Below are 18270 nucleotides of genomic sequence, written 5' to 3' on the forward strand. Positions count from 1 at the left end.
TTGATTGTATCCCATTTCTTTGCATTGCAATGTAATGGCATGACATTTCTTCTTGTTTGATGGAAAAAAAAATTGCCTGATTCTTTTTAGGATGTCCTTTTATTCCTCAGCACTTTTAACTCCCACAATGCATATGACTACAAAATGATATAAGGGTCACTTTGGCTTAAACAAAGACAGCATTTTTATTTATAGCTGTAGTTTAGGAATTTGCTTATCGTGAGCACAAAGCTGTCTCTGCAAAGGTATTTTAGATAATGGTGTAAAATCCTTGTGTAACAAAATGTGCATTTTATTTAACAAGTATCCTAATTGTATAGTTATAATAGTGTCATATATCTTACTTGTGATGCCGCAGGCTCTCAATTAGGTTTATTGAAGCAGTCGTAGGCAACCCCAAAATCAGGGAAAATGAAGCAATCAACAACACAAATTTGCCATCCTCTGACACAGCAGTGTTGGATTTAAACTTAAAATGGACATTTAATTTCAAACATTTAAAAAAAAATACATGCTTGAGCTGTCATATTTTATTAAACCTTAACCTTTTGCTCCAGGACAGACTTAATGTCAATATGGCATGTGAACTCCATATTAGCCATTGAAATAGCACCAAAAAATGTAAGCAAGACAAGGCCCTCATGTTCACTGTAACACTCCAAAAAAAAAAAGGTTCACAATTTGCCAGAGAAAATTACCTATCAGCCGTCCATAAAATCGATAAAGGGAAATTGACTAATATAATTTTTCTGCTTGGTGAATGTGCCCACATATTTATTTCTTTAAGATTGACACATAACAGACCTGATGAATAATTTTGAAAGTATCTCACTACAGTGTGAATATAAAAGCTGGTTTTCCGTTCTTTGATTGTATATAAAATATCAATCAACACCATCATTACTTTACTAATATTCAGGCAGGCTGACCAAATGTTTGTCTAAATGTAGATATGTAATATGCTGGTGAAAGCGGTTTCACCAGCATATTACACAAATGCATCAGATCACAGCTAAATCCTTAATCTATCAGATTCATTTCAACTGAAAATACTTTGCCTTCATTGCTCTGATACTGTAAAAATAATATGGTTTTCTTGGGGTTTAACCTCTTGAGACCCGAGCTTTTATTCGGTGTGGATTTTTTATTTCTCCTAACGATTTGGGATAAGTAAGGCCTAAAAAGTACAATTACTAAAGTTTTTTTTTTTTTCCTCTTGCGGTGGTAAAGATTGATGCTTTACAGGTGGGTGACGTGTGGAATAACTCAACTTTCAGTCTTCAAAATCAAAACTGTCTAAAACAGTAAAATGCCAATATTATACTCTGAACAATGAAACTTTCCCGGTCCAGCGATGATACAAATTGAAGTTCAAATTCAAATAAAAATGGCTTGAAATTTATTGAACAAGAACAATTTCCAATTCTTTCCAAAATTAATTACCGTAATTTTTGGACTATAAGTCGCGTTTTTTTCTTTTTTTCATAGTTTGGGTGGGGGGGCGACTTATACAGAGGAGTGACTTATGTAAATTTTTTCACGAATTTTCAAAATTGCGATTGTCGCAAGGTATTACTGTACTTTGAACTTCAAGTGATGTCAGCAGCGCGGCAGTTGTTTACATAAAGGACAAAGATTTGATCACGGGATGACGAAGATGACTAAGGGCCCCACATACTACCGGCATCATTAGCGGCTTTGTTTGTAAGTGACACGGAGGACGAAGAGTTTGAAGGATTTCGAGTGACACAAAAGGTTTGAGAAACTATTATGGCTTTTACGCACGCCCGGTCCTACTCTACGGAGCTCTCTTTCAGCTCCGTGGATGGAAGTCGGGGGCCGGCGCTCGGCCGGGTGGCTGCACGGGGACGGTGGATAAGGCTCGGACATGGCTTTTACGCACACCCGGTCCTATTCTATGGAGCTCTCTTCCACCTCCGTGGCTGGAAGTCTATGCCGCCACACGCCTGGAAGTTTGTTTTGTTAAATAAAGAGCCGTTTACCAAACCCACGTCTTTCCTTGTACTTTGTTGTACTAGTTATATACTAGATCTGTGGAATAACGACGAGGCTGACGTCAGGGCGCACGCGCGGTGTTGTTGACAAAGGACGAGGAATTTGATCGATGGTTTTAATGATTTGGAGTGACACAGATATGAGCCTGTGGAATATTTTGAAGTGCAAGCGCCGTCAGCGGCGCGCAGCCATTGTTGACATAAAGGACCATCAATGGATTTAATGAATTGGAGTGACAGATGGTTTTATAAACGTGTTATTTATGTAATAGTTATTTGAATAACTCTGAATGTTACGTCAGGCCTGTTCTCAGCTCTTTGTTTGTGTTTACGTCACGTTAGCATACCTATCGTTTAGCCTGTTGTCGCTCGTTCATGTCTGTTCTTGGTTTTGGATTTTGTCGAATAAATTTCCCCCAAAATGCGATTTATACTCCGAAGCGACTTACATGTGTTTTCTTTCACGTTATTGAGCATTTTATGGCTAATGCGACCTATATTCCGGAGCGACTTTTAGTCCGAAAAATACGGTAAATGCAAAAATGGGCAAATGTGCTACTTTAAAGAACTATTTACAACTACAAATGTAATCATCGATAATCATAAATTTAGCTTAAAACATTTTTTGCTGTGTTTGTGAGTACGTTTGAACGTATTTTTTTTTTTAAACTCCACACTGGCAGCTCCACGCTTCCGAAATGGGTGTAATGTGGTATGACCAGCGCAAGATGGTAGTGTGCCCATATGAGGTTAAAGTTTGAAAAAAAGTAACATTGTTCTGAGAAGCAGAAATAAAATTTCCTCGTGTGAGTATGCAGGGTTTCAGTAGGACAAACATGTAAACACTTGGTCTTATCAAAATGAGTTTCCAATTGTAAAAACTGGGCAGGGGCATTTCAACCATCATAAATGAACTTAAAATCTTGTAGTAGCACTATAATTACAACTATGCAAAACAAATTTTACTTTTAGGTTTGCAGTCAAATTCCTAAAAGAAAAATAAGCTACTAGAGCAAATAAAAGACGGAATCGCAAAAAATCAGAGAGCAGTTACTGTGGGAGCTGCCATAACTTCTCATTGGAAAAACTTCAGTTTCAGTTAATTGGAGAGGCGGTGCATAGTTAAGGTGAACTTCGAAATGTAGGGCTTCAATTCTGTGAGTATGTTGCCATCGTTGCTATTGTGAGATTCATCTTTGTAAAACCTGGAGGCCAAAATGCAAAGTAATGAGCTGAACAATTCTTTGCTGCAAAAACCTGACTCATAAATTCACAAGGATGCGATTGGTATATCAATCAGCCAACGGAGCAACTGCAATATGCAGCAGAGGTGCGAGCACACATGCTGACACGCATCAAGTTCACTGGTCTGACACTCGAGCTGCCTCAAAGTTCACAGCCAGTTTCCTGTGCTTCCTTTTGGAGGCGGAGCCAGGGGTGTGGCCCATGGCCGGCCTATTTTGCCGAGGAGGCGTGGACGGGTGGGTCATCGTCACAGGAAGCGTGTTTGCCGGAGCAGGGTCGTCTTCTCTGACGGGTTGTGACTGGCCAGGAGGCGTATCCTGGCCTCGTCGGGCTTTATTCCTAGCTACGTTCTGGGCAGCTGAGTAAAACTCTTGGGGTTTCTTGTTGGTAGACATTCGCTTTTTCGTAACCTGTAGGTGTTCAAGAGCACAACGACATTTTCAGAAACAGACCAAAGCCTAGTTCACAAGTATAGGCGTTCCTAAGTAGAGATACCACTGTATTTCTAAACTTTACCCGGGTTGTCTTTATAAGATTGGTTTGACAATGAGACATTTTTGAATCAAGCAATCAAGTAGCTCTGCCTTTTAGCAAATGAGACAAAAAGAGAAATGAGAAAAAAACTGTGGCAAGTCAGGTCTGTTTTGTGTTAATATTTAAAGCAGTAAACTAGTATGTGAATGATTGCTGCATCGCAGAAAACAATTGTTGCATCTTCCTGTATTGTGGTTCACTCATTTATAAGTGACCGTTAAGAATGCAATGCATAAAGGCAATCATCTTATCACTTATGTGTATACATCACGCATGAATGTGAGAGTCAATCTGATTATGGGTATCTCATTGTATAATTGAACAACAGGTAATGTTCAAATTTTAATCTTTTGATTGGGTTTCATTCAGCTGAGGAAAAAACAAACAAGCCAAAAAGCATCTCAGAATTGCGTTTAACTATGGAGGCTGCGTTCACTGACTTGTATGCTGACCTGTAAAGGGATGAACTGATGATGTGAGCCCATGGGCAAAGTATTGACTGGCTGTGGCCTCGAGACACCAGGAAACGTTCCTGCTGCTCTGTAGAATGCTGGGTTTTGATGGGGGTGAGGGTGGGGTGGCAGAGGCATTCCCCAGATAGGCGCGGGAGCGCAACCCCGCTGGGGCATCATCAAGCCGCCTACAGAGATCAATACAAGTGCCGTGAGCAAACTCTGTTCCAGTCACAATATTGCTTGATAATGAAAATAGAAGAAGAATGGAATGGAAAGTTCACTTGCATTCTCCCTCTTAGCAGGTATGATCAAATGTTTACTGTTTTTTATATTACATGGATTTACCTGGCTGGTTGTAAACAGGAGGCATGGCTCTGATGGCTGGAGACTGCAAACGCGCCACTCCATGGAACAGAGGGGGTGGAAGAGGGAAACCTGAGCCCAGTGAATTCTAACAGGGGAAAAAGGTTGACTGTTATAGATTCTCTCTCTCTCTCCCTCTCGCTCTTTTTTTTATTAATTAAATAATGGTACATGAAATGACAGAAAACAAATCTAATCAGAGGTTGCGTTGTGATCAACAGGGATCCACTACTGAATCATCACACAACACAATGCTCAAAATGTGCTTTCTTTACAGAGCAGTTAGCAAATCAATCACCAAATTTGAGGGACAACTTTTTGTTGGTCAGATTTCTTTTTTTTTACAGATTAAACTCTGGGAACTGAAGCAAGGATTTTATTAAACACTAAAAACATGACTATATAGATTTTTTTTTTTGGTCAATATATAGAATCAACAATCAAATTCACATCATGTATAACAGTAAAGTTGACTTTAATGTCTCGAACCAAAGCGAAATAGATTTTTAAAAAGCTCTGCTGTAATGTAATTTGATAAAATTTGGTTGTACCAGTCGCTGTAAGGCAAAGAAGGCAGCTTTCTCCTTGGCTTCGTTTTCTGATTGACACTGAGGCCCGTGAAGAGTCAAACCGTTGGGCAGCTTAACCTGACACACCGCAACACCCTGCAGACACAACCAATGGCATACAGAATGTTGAAGGACAAAATGATGGATCTAAATTGTTTAGTTGATTTCCTATTATGATCAAGTATGACAAATTTTTTAACATTCCGGCAATGCACTGTTTTATTTCAAATCCAGGACATTGGATGCCAGAGAAATAATGCAGTATTACCAATCTGTTGTGCATAAAGCTGAACTCCGGTGGTGCCATGCCTAAAGCGACACACACGCACTCCAACTCCGACACCTTACTGGCCATCAACGGGTTGGACTGGTGAACAGGGGTAACAGGCACAGGAGACGACGATTGAGCTTTATCTCCATGGGGAAGATTCATTTGCGCCGCTAGTTGAGGGGGGGGAAAAAAAAAAATCAAATGTAACAACAGGCTTTAACTGTATTCTGTTATGTATCAGATTTTATGAAATCTATAGACAATAAAAAAGACTAGTTTTATTACAACAGCTGAATTTTTATGCTAACTGGTGATATAAAATTACAGTGATCCGTCGTTTTTCGTGGAAGATGTGTTCCACCTGCAAAAAACGAAATCTCCGAAGTAGAAACGACACTTATAAACCCGCAAAGGAGCGTATTTGCGAAAGGTGAAGCGCGAAGTGGTGAGGGATTACTGTACGGCTTACATGGGAATAAGGTACCTAATTTTTTGGACTTTCCTCTCTTGTTTTGCTTCTGGTCGTTAGCAGTCTCTTGAGGGGCAGAACTTCCTGTTGCAGTGCCATCGATCTTCAGCATCTCTTTCAACACCATTGTGCCCTTCTACAAGCACAGTCAGTTGGAACACTATCTTAGTAGTGCTTAAGTGCTTGTTTTTGTAGTAAAGGGTCACTCTAATTTTAGAGATGGGATTCACAAAAGAAATATCAGTTTTCTTTTGTTGCAAGACTGATACTGACCATTGCAAAGGACTGTGGTGACAAAGGCTCATCGGATTGGGTGGCGGTTGTTTGTAAAGGAGCTGGAGGAAGATTTGCAGGACTCTGTTGGCTGTCCTTCGAAATCTTAAGGCTGGCTATCAGGTCCTCAAACTCAGTTGATGTCTGATTGAATAAATACAAATTTAAACAGGAGAAATAAAAATAGGATGAGTTTACAGCCAATTTAACACTCAAGAGAAACTTTGGTTAAACCACAACCACCTCTCCGTGTGTGTGTGTGAATACCTTGTTAACTGTGTTCTGCTGAGGTAAAACTGAAACGCCCTCTTCGCTTTTCTTCAACAACTTGACGAGACCAGCAGAGGGCTGCAGAGTACACACAAATACACAAACTACATTTTTCACGATACCTATTAACTTTTAGAGATCATGTTTTAAACCAACATGGTTGACAGACATGATTTGCTTTTGCAGGCCACATAAAATGATACGGCAGGCTCGACCTAGTCCGTGAGTTTGAACCCTTGTGTCTAATATGATGATAGTGAAAAAAATCAGTGCGTTATCAAAGCACTGTGCACAGAGGAAAAAACATATAAACATGAGCCAAAAATGAGAGCTTACATTATTTTGCCATTGAGCAGGAGGTTTATGGGAAGGAGCGGAGTCTTGCAAAGACTGCCATATATTCATGTACACGTCTTTACTCTGTAATGACAAGTGGACAAAGTATAAAGTCTGCAGAGAAAAGTCTGTAATGTTTATCCCGGGTAAATAAACTCACCTTGTCCTGTTGCTTCTGCGTAGCAGCTTTAGAGTTTTTGCTGCCTTGGTAGGCTGGTCTTACCTCATTGCGTTTATTATGCTATGAGGTAAAACAAAGAGAATGAGGGGAAAAGAGAGAGATTGCAAGAATCGTGACAACCACGAGATAACAATAATCCCTTACTTGCGTTGATATAAAGGGTGAACGTGGAGAGTGGTTGAGGCTGGCAACATGATGATGTGAGTTGAAGTTGGTGGCAGCAGCAGGTTGAGGTTTGACAATGGCGGTGAGTTTGTTGTACATGGGATCCATTCGGGCACCGTGCGATTGGTTAAGTAGCGCACAGGGCGGTAGGCGGTAACAACGAGGTGATGTGCACCTGAGGATATCAGAAAGTCCTGTCTTAGATCTTAGCAGCATTATATTGAACATCCTGACACAAGGAGACATGGAAAGCGGGCAGGACATGCCAATTGCCGTCATTAAGAATGCGTAGTCAACGTTTTACTGTCATTCTCACAACAATTGGCCATGGCTGTACACAACTCATGACGTAACTCATCATATTGGCTTCAATTACCTGATATTAAGCCCTCCAGCAAATTCCTCATCAAACAGCACCTCATAGAGAACCTCGTCCTCACGCTCAGCTGAAAGGCAAAACATGCACAATATCAATTACATCTTCATCCTTTAGTTTGTCCACACACATATTTGTCTTCCAACAAATGAAATTGAGGAGTTTGAACTGATGTGTCATCACCTCCTTTAATGCCAATAACAGTGCCTCTGAGACCCAACGGGACAGTGAAGCTCTCTCTGACATTGATGACACGGTCAAACAGGCGATACTCTGCATTGGGGTCTGGGACCACACCCTGTTGCTGCTCCAAGGGCTACATGGAAATATGAGAACATGGATGCCTGAGAGAAATTCTAAACTTGTGCTACCTCTCAGATTTGCATTGCTATTGAAAACCCCACAGATGCATGCAAAGATGATAGTGTCTTATTTAATAATACAAAAGCAGAAAAACATAACCATATATGTGAAACAGGAACCTAATATCCACCAATGTATCAGACATGCCTCAAAGGACAGTAATCTAAAAACTATGGGACACACATTAGGTAAATAAGCTATTTGGTGCAATAATATACAGTAAAAAGACTTGGACAGACATGACCATTACAAAAGAAAAAATACAAACCCTAAACAGGAGATGCGGCTTTACGGTGACTCGAACTTTCTTTGTACTCTTCTTCACCTAGGTTACATGATAGGCATAAAAAGGAAAAATATGGTTAAGAGCTGAAACAAATTAACAATAGCGCAGAAAAGAATGTGTATGTTTGTGTGTGTATAACACCTTGGCTTTCTCCACAGCCTCCTCAATTTTCTCGATGATTGCGACGTCCAACACTTGCAAGTCACATGACGCTCTGCTGATAGAGCTGACGGGGTGATTTTTCAACCATGTCATGATTTCAGCCACCTTTTCTGCCCTGTGGACCATTAGGAAGTTGTTAAGTGCTAGTCCTTAACTTAAAAATGTCTGGTATAACCTTAAGCCTTACTAATGGTGTGCTGGACATAAACTACATATACATATTTCATTAGGAAAAACAAAGTGTCACACTTGACACACTGATCCATTAATGCTGAATTGCAGACTAACATGTTATCGACTAATTTTTAATACATTTGCAACAAATAGCATTTTTTAATGAGGCTGTAGCATAAAAGTGACAAAGTGAAGCTTTGTAAATATTTGCACACATACGATTTAGACTGACAACTTTGTGTCATGATTTGGTTTTTATTTGAGGTTTACCAAATATAAAATTCCTTTAAGGAAGGACGATATTATGAAATATTTTATTGTAAATAAAACCTATTAGGTACACTGTTTATAAATGAGGGCAAGTACAAGTATATGAACTGACCCATTGTGGTCTTCCCCGGGCCAGATGTCGTCTTCATAGAACATATCATCGTGACCGTTTCTTGCAACAGTGTCAAACACCTCAGGAAATCTATAAAAGTATAAATGATAGTATATTAAAATACAATATATTTCCAATAAATTATTTAAAATCCCACTTGAATGGCAATGTTCTGTTTTACCTTTCTAAGTATTCGGCTAATAGCTCCTCCACAGCAGCAGAGTAAAGCCATTCCTTCTCAGTTTTCTTGGTGTACCCTGGAACTTCCTCATTCTTCTTGTTAAACTTCAGGTTCAGGCCAACATTACCTTTTTGCTCTCCACAGGGGCTAAAAATGTATTTGCAGACATATCAAGCATAAATGGCTTAGTCATGAGGGTAATAAAGGCGCGTTTCTGAAATACACTAGTATTTCACGAAATACAATAATTTCTGTTCCATCAAGCACATCTGAATGTGTGACGCACTCGCAAAAATGAAGGAAAAAAAAAAAGGTATGTATACAGGCTACACTTTTGTATGAGACAGAAAAATACACACTAAGTGAAAAAAGATAGCGACTTATAGTCTGGTAATTATAGTACTGTACTGTACTTCTTTTTAGATCCTCTGCCAATGAAGATGCTTCCAGAAAAGCGGGACACAAGGTAGCCGCTAATACCAAGCCGGGATGCCACAATGTACCCAGGGCTGTACTTTACACAGTACTTCTACAAAACACAAATACATTCAGAAACATCAAATGGAGACATACTTTTAATTTGTATGTGTGTGTGTAATGGTGAATGAATGTCTTACATGCTGGTTTTGGATTAGAACCTCTAGTTGGGGATCATGTGGGAGGTTGAAAACCACACGCACACGGCCGTCTTTGATGACATCGCTGGAATCTTGCACCTGTTCAGAATGTACAACGAGTGATAGACATGCGGTTGCAATTGGTTGGAGTGAGATCCAAAGTCTTAGAAGTGTAGAAATTGCAGTTAACTGACCTCGCCCATGGCAGCATAGTAGTGGTGGTTTCCCACCATGAAAACAGTGGTTTGTGGAGGATAGAGGTCTTCTAAGCTCTTAAAGCAGGTCAAAGGTGAATAAAAGGTCTCAATGTCCTAGAAAAGTGAGCACACCGTTTATCAGTGCAGTGGATGATAATGTATACGACATTAGCAATGCTTTCATCCCGGTGAAATGAACGATAATTTTAAAATGAACAATAAAAAACATGAATAAATGAATGAATGAATGTCTTCATCCCAAGGCTTGACAAAAATGTGAGAATGGAAGAGAGAAGAGACATTTGCTAGGAAATGCAATTAGCTTTGGCAAATGACCTTGGTTGCATTACTAGTCAACAAGTACTATTACTAGTCAACTAGTAAGCAATAGTTGAAATTTGTGGAACGTGTACCTGGACGACAGTCTGGTAGGCAAAAGGAAGGACCTGCTTAGCCCACTGTTTTTCCAACTCGACCACACCGTTCGACTTTGGGACGTATTTTCTTCCTGTCAGCAGTTGTCCATATAAAACCACTGTTGTTTCATTCACTGTTATGCCTTTCCTCTTCAGGTAGCTACAAAATATGAGATTGGGGATGAATGACAGATGAGATTATGTATGTAATTGAAGAACTTTTTTTTTTATTATTTGAAAATGATTTTTGTTCGCGTTTGAGCCTTACTGTTCTGTTATTCCTTGGATGTCTTTTATCCAGTCCCTCTGCTCCTTGTCTAAGAGGTAAGTGACTTTGGTCGGTGGAGGGGTGGAAGGCCTGTGGTAGACTCGTTGCACCCCTGATGGTTCGTCTAGAGAAAATCTTTGAAGCATACGAATTTTTTTATTTATTTAAGATGATCCGAACAAACTAGTCTACATTTTTGCTCGTTGGTGAATGAAACTTTCTGCATTAAAACACCGTAAATAAATCTTCGCCAGGACAAAAAAAAAAGTTTACTTGGTGTCTCCATCTGTCACAGCAATGATGCGTGCTTCCTCCAGATGTGGCCAGTTGACAAAGACTGACTTCCCCAGTACCTGTTCAGCAACATCCTTGCAATCCTATAAAGAAGATAGAGCAAATGTTAGGAACAGTGCGGGGAAACAACACTTCATCATCGTGGTTATAATTTGCAAGAGAGTAGTCATTTCTAATATTGTGCACCATATTCTATACTGAAGCTAGATAACCAAGTATTAAAATAAAGTACTTCCACATACACACACATTATCATTAAAAAGAAAGACAAGAGAGCTCACCAATTCCTCTTTCTGACTGGGGAGGATCTCCAGTATCATATTGTCACTTCTGCTGCTTTGTTGAAATACCACCACCCCGCTCTTCTTCATACTAAACTAAAAAAACAAGTACAAATAAAAAAATAGAAAGAACAAGACAACGTGCTTATTGATCACAATACATCTAAATCTCATCTGCTGCTTTTTTTTATTTTTACATAGATGTGGCTGTTACACATGACTGTCCCAATGCAAACATTTTGAGGTTTGGCTATATGTACAGCATTTTTAAAATGACACATTGCTGGCTATATACATTTGGCTATACAGTTAATTTTTCTTTTTAAATGAAAAGTGCCATATTTTGCTTCTCCTAGATGTACTGCTCTAAATGACAGTGTCCTGTGTTTGTCATCGAGTCAAGAAACAAAAGGGTTCTGCATAAAATACCTTGTGTTTTATGTGATGTAGTGTGGGGAATCCACAAAAATACAGCGCTGAGCGATCCACACTCCTGCCAATGTGGTTTAGTGGAACATGCCAGGCATCCATGGGAATGTTTTCTTTCCTGGAAAACCCAGGGGCATAACAAATTAACTTGCAGTGGACATTTAAAATGAGAGCTGGATGCATTTCATTCCAGTACGCGTCTAAATAATATTCATCTCTCCATTCATATATTATATCTTAGCTATACTTAGTTAATGTGGTGATGAAGTAACTGCAGAGCGACGACAAGAGACAACCACAAAACAACGAAGACAAAGGGAAAAGAAGAACGAGAATATATTTTAATTCTGCCATGCAATTATGATGGGTTAATGTGATTTATGTTTGACATAGTATGATAAGATTTTAGAAATCAGACTGAGCTCGGTTTACCAGTGTAAGAGTTAAGGGGTGAAGTGTGCATCTACCTGACATGGCAATGGATGATATTTGGGAAGAGCTGAGGAATGGTGGAGAGGTATGTGAAGTCTTTCTCATGGTCATATGTATATAGAGCACACTCTGTATGATTATTCCTGTCTTTCTCTTCTTTTGTCAGCTTATAATTGCAGCTCTCCATGGCCGCTAACAAACACCTCTGTTACGAGACAAAAAAAAAAAAAGAACATTCAAGAAAATTTACAAAAGTGTTATGGTGTTTTAATTTACTTTACCTCATCGATGAAAGGAATTAGCACCACAGCCTCCCACTCCTGCTGCTTGCCATTGAGGTCTGTTCCGAAGTCCGTAGGGTAATATTCAATAATGGGAGACGTTTCACTGGTCATCAGGTGCTGGAAAGTCAAAAACAGTGCACTCATTAATTCCATTGTGACCACATCTGTCAATGAGGCTTTACTGTTCGCACATTGTCTGTCACTTAAACATTTATTAAAAAAAGGTTTAAAATGAACTTAAAGCTTAGTTTGTATAGTAAATGAATACATTACGATTATTCTGGGGGAAATTACCCATTGAGCATTAGAGTCAATCAAAAACCTGGAAAAGAAATATATTAAAAAAAAAGATATAGCCAAAAAGTGCATTGCCATGCGCTAGCCGTGGCGAACTGCCAAAAAACAAAACAAAACAAAAAACTTACAGCATTTCTGGTTTATTTATTAGGCTAGGCTGAAAAATACTATAGGCTAAAAAGTGACCGGATTCTCTCCCGAACGTCTATGACTGACTCTTCTTAAAGGACGTCATGTTGTCTGGGTTGCGTGATGCTAATATTAAATCCACAAGTTAGTAAAATGAGTAAAACAGATATATTTGGATGGTTTCTTTGCAATGAGGAAAAGGTCCAGTGAGGATGTGTGCGTTACCCTGTAACATTCAGGCAAAAGCTCCATGCTGGCAGCGGGCAAGACTGCCAAGAGTTGCTGGAAGGGCATGAAGGGTTTCCCAAAATCAAAGGTCAACGTCAATTCTGAAATATTCCTGATGTCTGACAGAAACGGTGCATAGTGGTAGGGGTAAAACCTGCCGAAACAGAGATAGCATTACTTAGCTTAACCCTTTAAGCATCAAGGATGCAAAATTGTGCACCAAGCAACACACACAGTATGCCTTGATCTCTAACAATTTTTTTAAATAGTGATATCAAAAGTGAGTAAAAAAACGGATGCCTCATGGATTAAAAACAACATCTCTGTGGCAGTTAAAAAAATAAATAAATAAATAAAAATAACGTCTCACACCCGAATTTATTTTAGAAGATATTAAGTAATAAATGACAGGGCATTGAAAAATTAAATGGGAATGTTCTCACCAGCTCCAGGATTTAACCCCATGATAATAGTAGTGAAGAATCCACTGGATGCCTTCGACGTAACATTTGGCCTGCTTTGATAGAAAATCACTGTAAAAGAATGAATACAGACATTGTTTCAGGTTACTTTACAAAATACCATTATATATAATATTATTTAGAAAAAAAAAAATCAGAAAGCTAAAATAAAAAATGAAAAACCTTAACCACGAGCGCCAATAATTGTGGAGGGCACTGCACTTATCGTGGAAATCTTTTTTTTTTTTCCCCACATACCCATTCTTTGACTGCACTTATTTTGGAGAAAAAAAGATGCTTCCACATACCCACTACAATATGTGCTTGGAAAATATTGTATAAATATTCTTTTTCAAACAGTTATGAGTGGGTGTGTGGTAGATAAAAAAAAAAAAAACTTTAAAACTTACTCAGACACTACGTCGACACCCATCTTGGTCATATAGTACGTGCGCTTATACTGTCTAAACTCAGTTTCAAATATATCATCTTCCTCCTCATCATCCTCGACAGTAGGTACTTTCCCAGCGTCTGTCACTATATCAGGTGATGTCAGTTCTACCAGAGGGAGAGAACAATCCTGTAAAACACGCAAGAAGTGGGGTAATTAGCACATGTATGCAGGAAAACACAACAGTGAATATTGGATATGGTTTAATAATTTACTACCGCCCTACCTCTTCCTTGTGGGTGCGTTTACTGGCAGCTTCCATCTCTGCTGCTTGACCTGCCGCCTCATTCAGGTACTTGTTACCAACTTTACTCTCAAACCACTTCAAGTCCACAAACACCTCACTGAAATGTTCACGGTCAAACTGGACAGAGGTAGCAAAATACAATACGTCAAACGTGTTTTTCTTAATACTTAATATAGTATTTGTGTATACTATACACATACTCTATACAGTACGCACACTGATCAAACACCTTTACAAAAGGACTGACACCAATATTAATTCTATCGACTTATCATTCTATGAACAATACGTGGATCAGCAAAATGTAATGGAGAAATTACTTATGACTAGCACTAGAGAAAGCAATACCCTAGTACAATAAAAAAAAAAAAGTGTTGCTTTAATTCTAAAATCCGCACCTCAGAGAGTTTTTCCAAGTATTTCTCAAAGTTTCTGAGGTTAAGATGGCCATTCTCGTTCAGATAACCTGAGAACAAAAAACCCCAAAACAATTTGATTCACATCACAGTGATGAGCAGTGTAGCTCGATATGTAGGTTTGCACCCCCATGGCATTTTGCTAAATTTTGTTCAAATGTCGCTCAGGAAAATTGTTACAATTTAATGTCATAAAGATTGTTTGGTCCAAAAGGTACTTACATAATTATACTGTTTCAAATATTTTTTTTGTCTTAATATTTCTTTTTTTTTTTTTTATGTATATACATTTTCATGTGGTTAATATTTTTTTTTCATGAGCCCTACAAGAGGCGTTAACAATTTTGTAAATAGACGTGGACATATATTGTCCACATTTGAAATTGTATTTTTGTCCTACATCTTGTGAAGAAGTCTGCGGTCTGATTTGGACCTGTGGTATAAACAAAATTGTGGTCTCTTCCAAGCTGCCCATCCCTGCTCTAGAACTTGGTCTAAAACATTATATTGTATCAGGCTTAGTACATAACACAGAATTAAAACACAAGAGTGTCAACATAGAATACTTATTTGTTTGTGACTTTCTCACCATCAAGACTAGGTAGCACACTGATGTAAGTCTTATACAACAACGGCAAAGCATCGTGATTAATGTGAAGATGAGGAAGGTGAGGGATGAAGTCATTCCCCACAAGGAAGCTCATTAGAATCCAGTCATCAATTATCCGCTCCAAGTCATATTTAGAGCCCAACTGATTCTAAAAAAAAAAAAAACACCCATCAAGATCATTTTAAATATGCAGGCTTTATGTGTTTCAAACATGATGTGAGTGTCTGATTTCCAACCTTAGCCTCAGAGAACTCATAGTTAATGTATTCCCTCATCAGAGACAAGTGGAGCAAATGGAACGTTGTCTCCTCTGGAGCAGTTACCCTGGAAGGAATGAGACGGACAGGACTTTTTTTCACCAAGGAGTTTCCAAGCACTTTAAATGACAATGTCAAGTCATTTTCATGATTCGTTGTAAAAAAACATGACATGTGTTTGACGAAATGTGCTGAAACATGTTTGAATACTGAGATGTAATACTGGTCAGATATAGCGTCAAATTCTTTTTCACAATTTTAAGGCATGGCCCGGTGCTGCATTTGGTGAAGTGGCCTGAGTTGTCACTCCCCTAGTCCATTGTACCGGTTCTACTTCCAAATAACCCGGAGGTCAAAATTTAAAATTCAGCCTTTAAAAAGAACAACATTCAAACCTTTTTTGGGATTTCTTTCCTCCAAAGCGGACCTCTTCTCTGAGTAGCGAGAAATTTGGCTCATGGCTGGTCAAACCCAACATCATCTATGGATGGGCCAAAAAAAACATGAATCCTGCCACATTAACACACTTTCACGTCAAATTCACATGCACACTAATCATACCAGGTCGGCATCCAGGCCATATAAGCAGTGCCGGGTGTTAGGGTCATGAAGTGGCTTCGAAGTCTCTGAACGTATGAATTCCATGATCTTATGCTCGCCCTCGCCAGGGGTCTATAAAACAATTGGAAAGGCTCCAATTTGGTCAGTAAATCAAATTTAGCAAGATATTTGTTAAAACCAAAGTGTTAATCCACACGCACCTCATGGCCAGACAAGTAGATTTTGACATTCTGCCAAAGTTTGTCAGTAGAGAGTTTGTTGTGGACAAAATACTTCAGCTGCTCTTGGAGTCTCACCATGAAGTCAGTGCCTAGAAAATTTTGTCAAATTTACTAATGCAATGAAAATAACATGTCGTTAATCTCTTGTCCTTTCTATCGTTACCATATAAGATCAATATGGAAAAAAATGGGGGAAATTGGGCCTTTTTTTAATTTATTTTTAAAAAAGAGGCATCTTTATTCATATACAAGTGTGACATTTAAAAGTATTTGAAAACCATATTAGTACAAACGACATTTAAAAACAATTCTGGAACAGAAGTGACCATTTGGATGTTCCGAATTATTATTAATTTTTTTAAAAGTGACATCAATGCCTGCAAATATTTTATATTTGCTCTGTCGGTCAGTTTGCCACAGCTGTCGTCAAAAAAGTTCCGTATGACAATTTGCGAGTCATGCTTTTCAACAAGGAGCGGATGGGTGACAAAGATGTATTAAGGTGGAGGGGAAAAAGAATAACAAACGATTGCCAGATGTATGCAAAAAGAGGGAGGAATAGGGCCTACCTGGAGTGATGCAGTTGGAGTCGAAACGAGCTTCTGTGGGTAACACCTCTCCTTTATCCAGAGCTTTTTTTATTTTTTCTTCTGCTTCTTTTGCAGACCTTCATACACAAACACACATGTTCATGATGTTGTCTCTAAAACTAACTGACGTTCATAAAAATGTGACAATTTAGTCAGAAGGCAAAAATACTAATGATCACTTCCTTCTTATTGAACCCACCGGAATCTCCGTCCTCTCTGCTGGTTCATTTTTGCCCTTGGCGCCACACCATCAACTGCCATGAAGAAAACCTTGCGTGGCTTGATGATCCTGAAAAGTACCTCCAAGTAATGGAAAATGTCAGCAAAAATCTTTTCTTCAGAGATGCGGAAGTGGACATCTTCATCATTTGGATGAGAACACTGATGAATGATCCCATTCATATCCAAATAGAGATTGTCGAATTCTGGGATCTGAAAAAAATAGATGATTCTGTAATAGAAATCAATTTCAAATGCTTACGAAACTAAAATGTGCGTGCACGAGCAAACGCACGGACGCGCGCACACAAATATGAACCCACACTCAAAATGACGAGTCAATAATCACAAGAAAATATGATTTTTCCGACAACCTAAATGTCTGTCACTGACTTTCTAACGCCACACAATAGAAGCTGTACTCTAACAATCAGTTTACACAAAAATTGTTTGGACGAGAGTCGGGCTTGAATGAACACTTTCTCGGCAAAGTAGATAGTCTCGCTATTGAAGAGGGTAGGTCGACAGATGATTAAAAAAAAGATGCTAACTAGTGATTACATTTCTTTTAAACATAAAAACTAATCTAGTGCATCATAATCTAAACAGCCCCAAGTTCACAAGCCGATAGCCAAGTGCTACAGATGCTAACCTCGCTACGCACGGTAAATCGGAGTAGCTGTCCGCGGTCACCTCTTACCTGATGTTCCTTGACAACTTCACTGAGACAAGGGTAACGCTCAGAAATCCATCGATAAAACTTCGGGACCCCCATATTTTCTGTAGCACTAAATATCTTTGTGCTGCAGACAAAAATAAGAGGGTACGTTTAATTTAATTGTTCGCAGGAACACGGTTTTGCTTCCAGCGGCCGCAATCTAGCTAGTTGTCCGTGGTGCGTCTGTAAAATGATCCCGCGTTGTTGTTGTCGACTGTTCCTGGCTTGTCATTGTTGTTACGTAAAAATAGAGAAATAATCGCGCTTAAAAAAAAATAAATAGGATGGTAATAAAGATGGGTGACATGCGTTTAAATAAGATCAATCAACATTTTCATAATTTAGGAAAAATACCTGTTTTACAGTTTTGACACAAAAAAACAATTCAATGTCACCTTTAAATACTATTACGTACCTTTGTTATTGCTATTTCCTCATACTACTTGTGCGTCCTGTTATGTCAACCTTTGTTCTGTAATATGGGGCCTGATCTCTTACAGTAGTTAAACTCGGATTCCTCAGTGTGAACTTGTCAGTGTGTCGAGCTTTCTTCCAGGTTGACAAATTATGTTTGAGT

General features: G+C 38.9%; 1 protein-coding gene across 1 annotated transcript; it reads right to left on the minus strand.

Moving 5' to 3' along the window:
* Positions 1-352: 352 nt before the first annotated feature.
* On the minus strand, positions 353-17897 carry xrn1 (5'-3' exoribonuclease 1). The gene is made up of 40 exons (XM_061296000.1): positions 17676-17897; positions 16956-17188; positions 16736-16833; positions 16146-16255; positions 15946-16056; positions 15780-15865; positions 15364-15451; positions 15107-15275; positions 14500-14567; positions 14081-14218; positions 13814-13983; positions 13386-13475; positions 12940-13096; positions 12286-12405; positions 12040-12209; positions 11573-11690; positions 11144-11239; positions 10842-10945; positions 10569-10703; positions 10298-10460; positions 9882-9998; positions 9688-9786; positions 9484-9599; positions 9071-9217; positions 8890-8979; positions 8313-8448; positions 8154-8210; positions 7706-7838; positions 7523-7592; positions 7126-7321; positions 6961-7041; positions 6801-6884; positions 6462-6542; positions 6195-6338; positions 5937-6057; positions 5450-5622; positions 5164-5277; positions 4595-4700; positions 4247-4434; positions 353-3670 (listed from the first exon to the last, which is right to left on the minus strand). Exons 1-40 carry the CDS (start codon positions 17748-17750, stop codon positions 3377-3379), a joined length of 5046 nt encoding a protein of 1681 aa, XP_061151984.1. The 5' UTR covers positions 17751-17897; the 3' UTR covers positions 353-3376.
* Between the last annotated feature and the right edge of the window lie 373 nt (positions 17898-18270).

Source organism: Syngnathus typhle, linkage group LG13 (assembly GCF_033458585.1).
Source record: "Syngnathus typhle isolate RoL2023-S1 ecotype Sweden linkage group LG13, RoL_Styp_1.0, whole genome shotgun sequence".
Taxonomy (NCBI): domain Eukaryota; kingdom Metazoa; phylum Chordata; class Actinopteri; order Syngnathiformes; family Syngnathidae; genus Syngnathus; species Syngnathus typhle.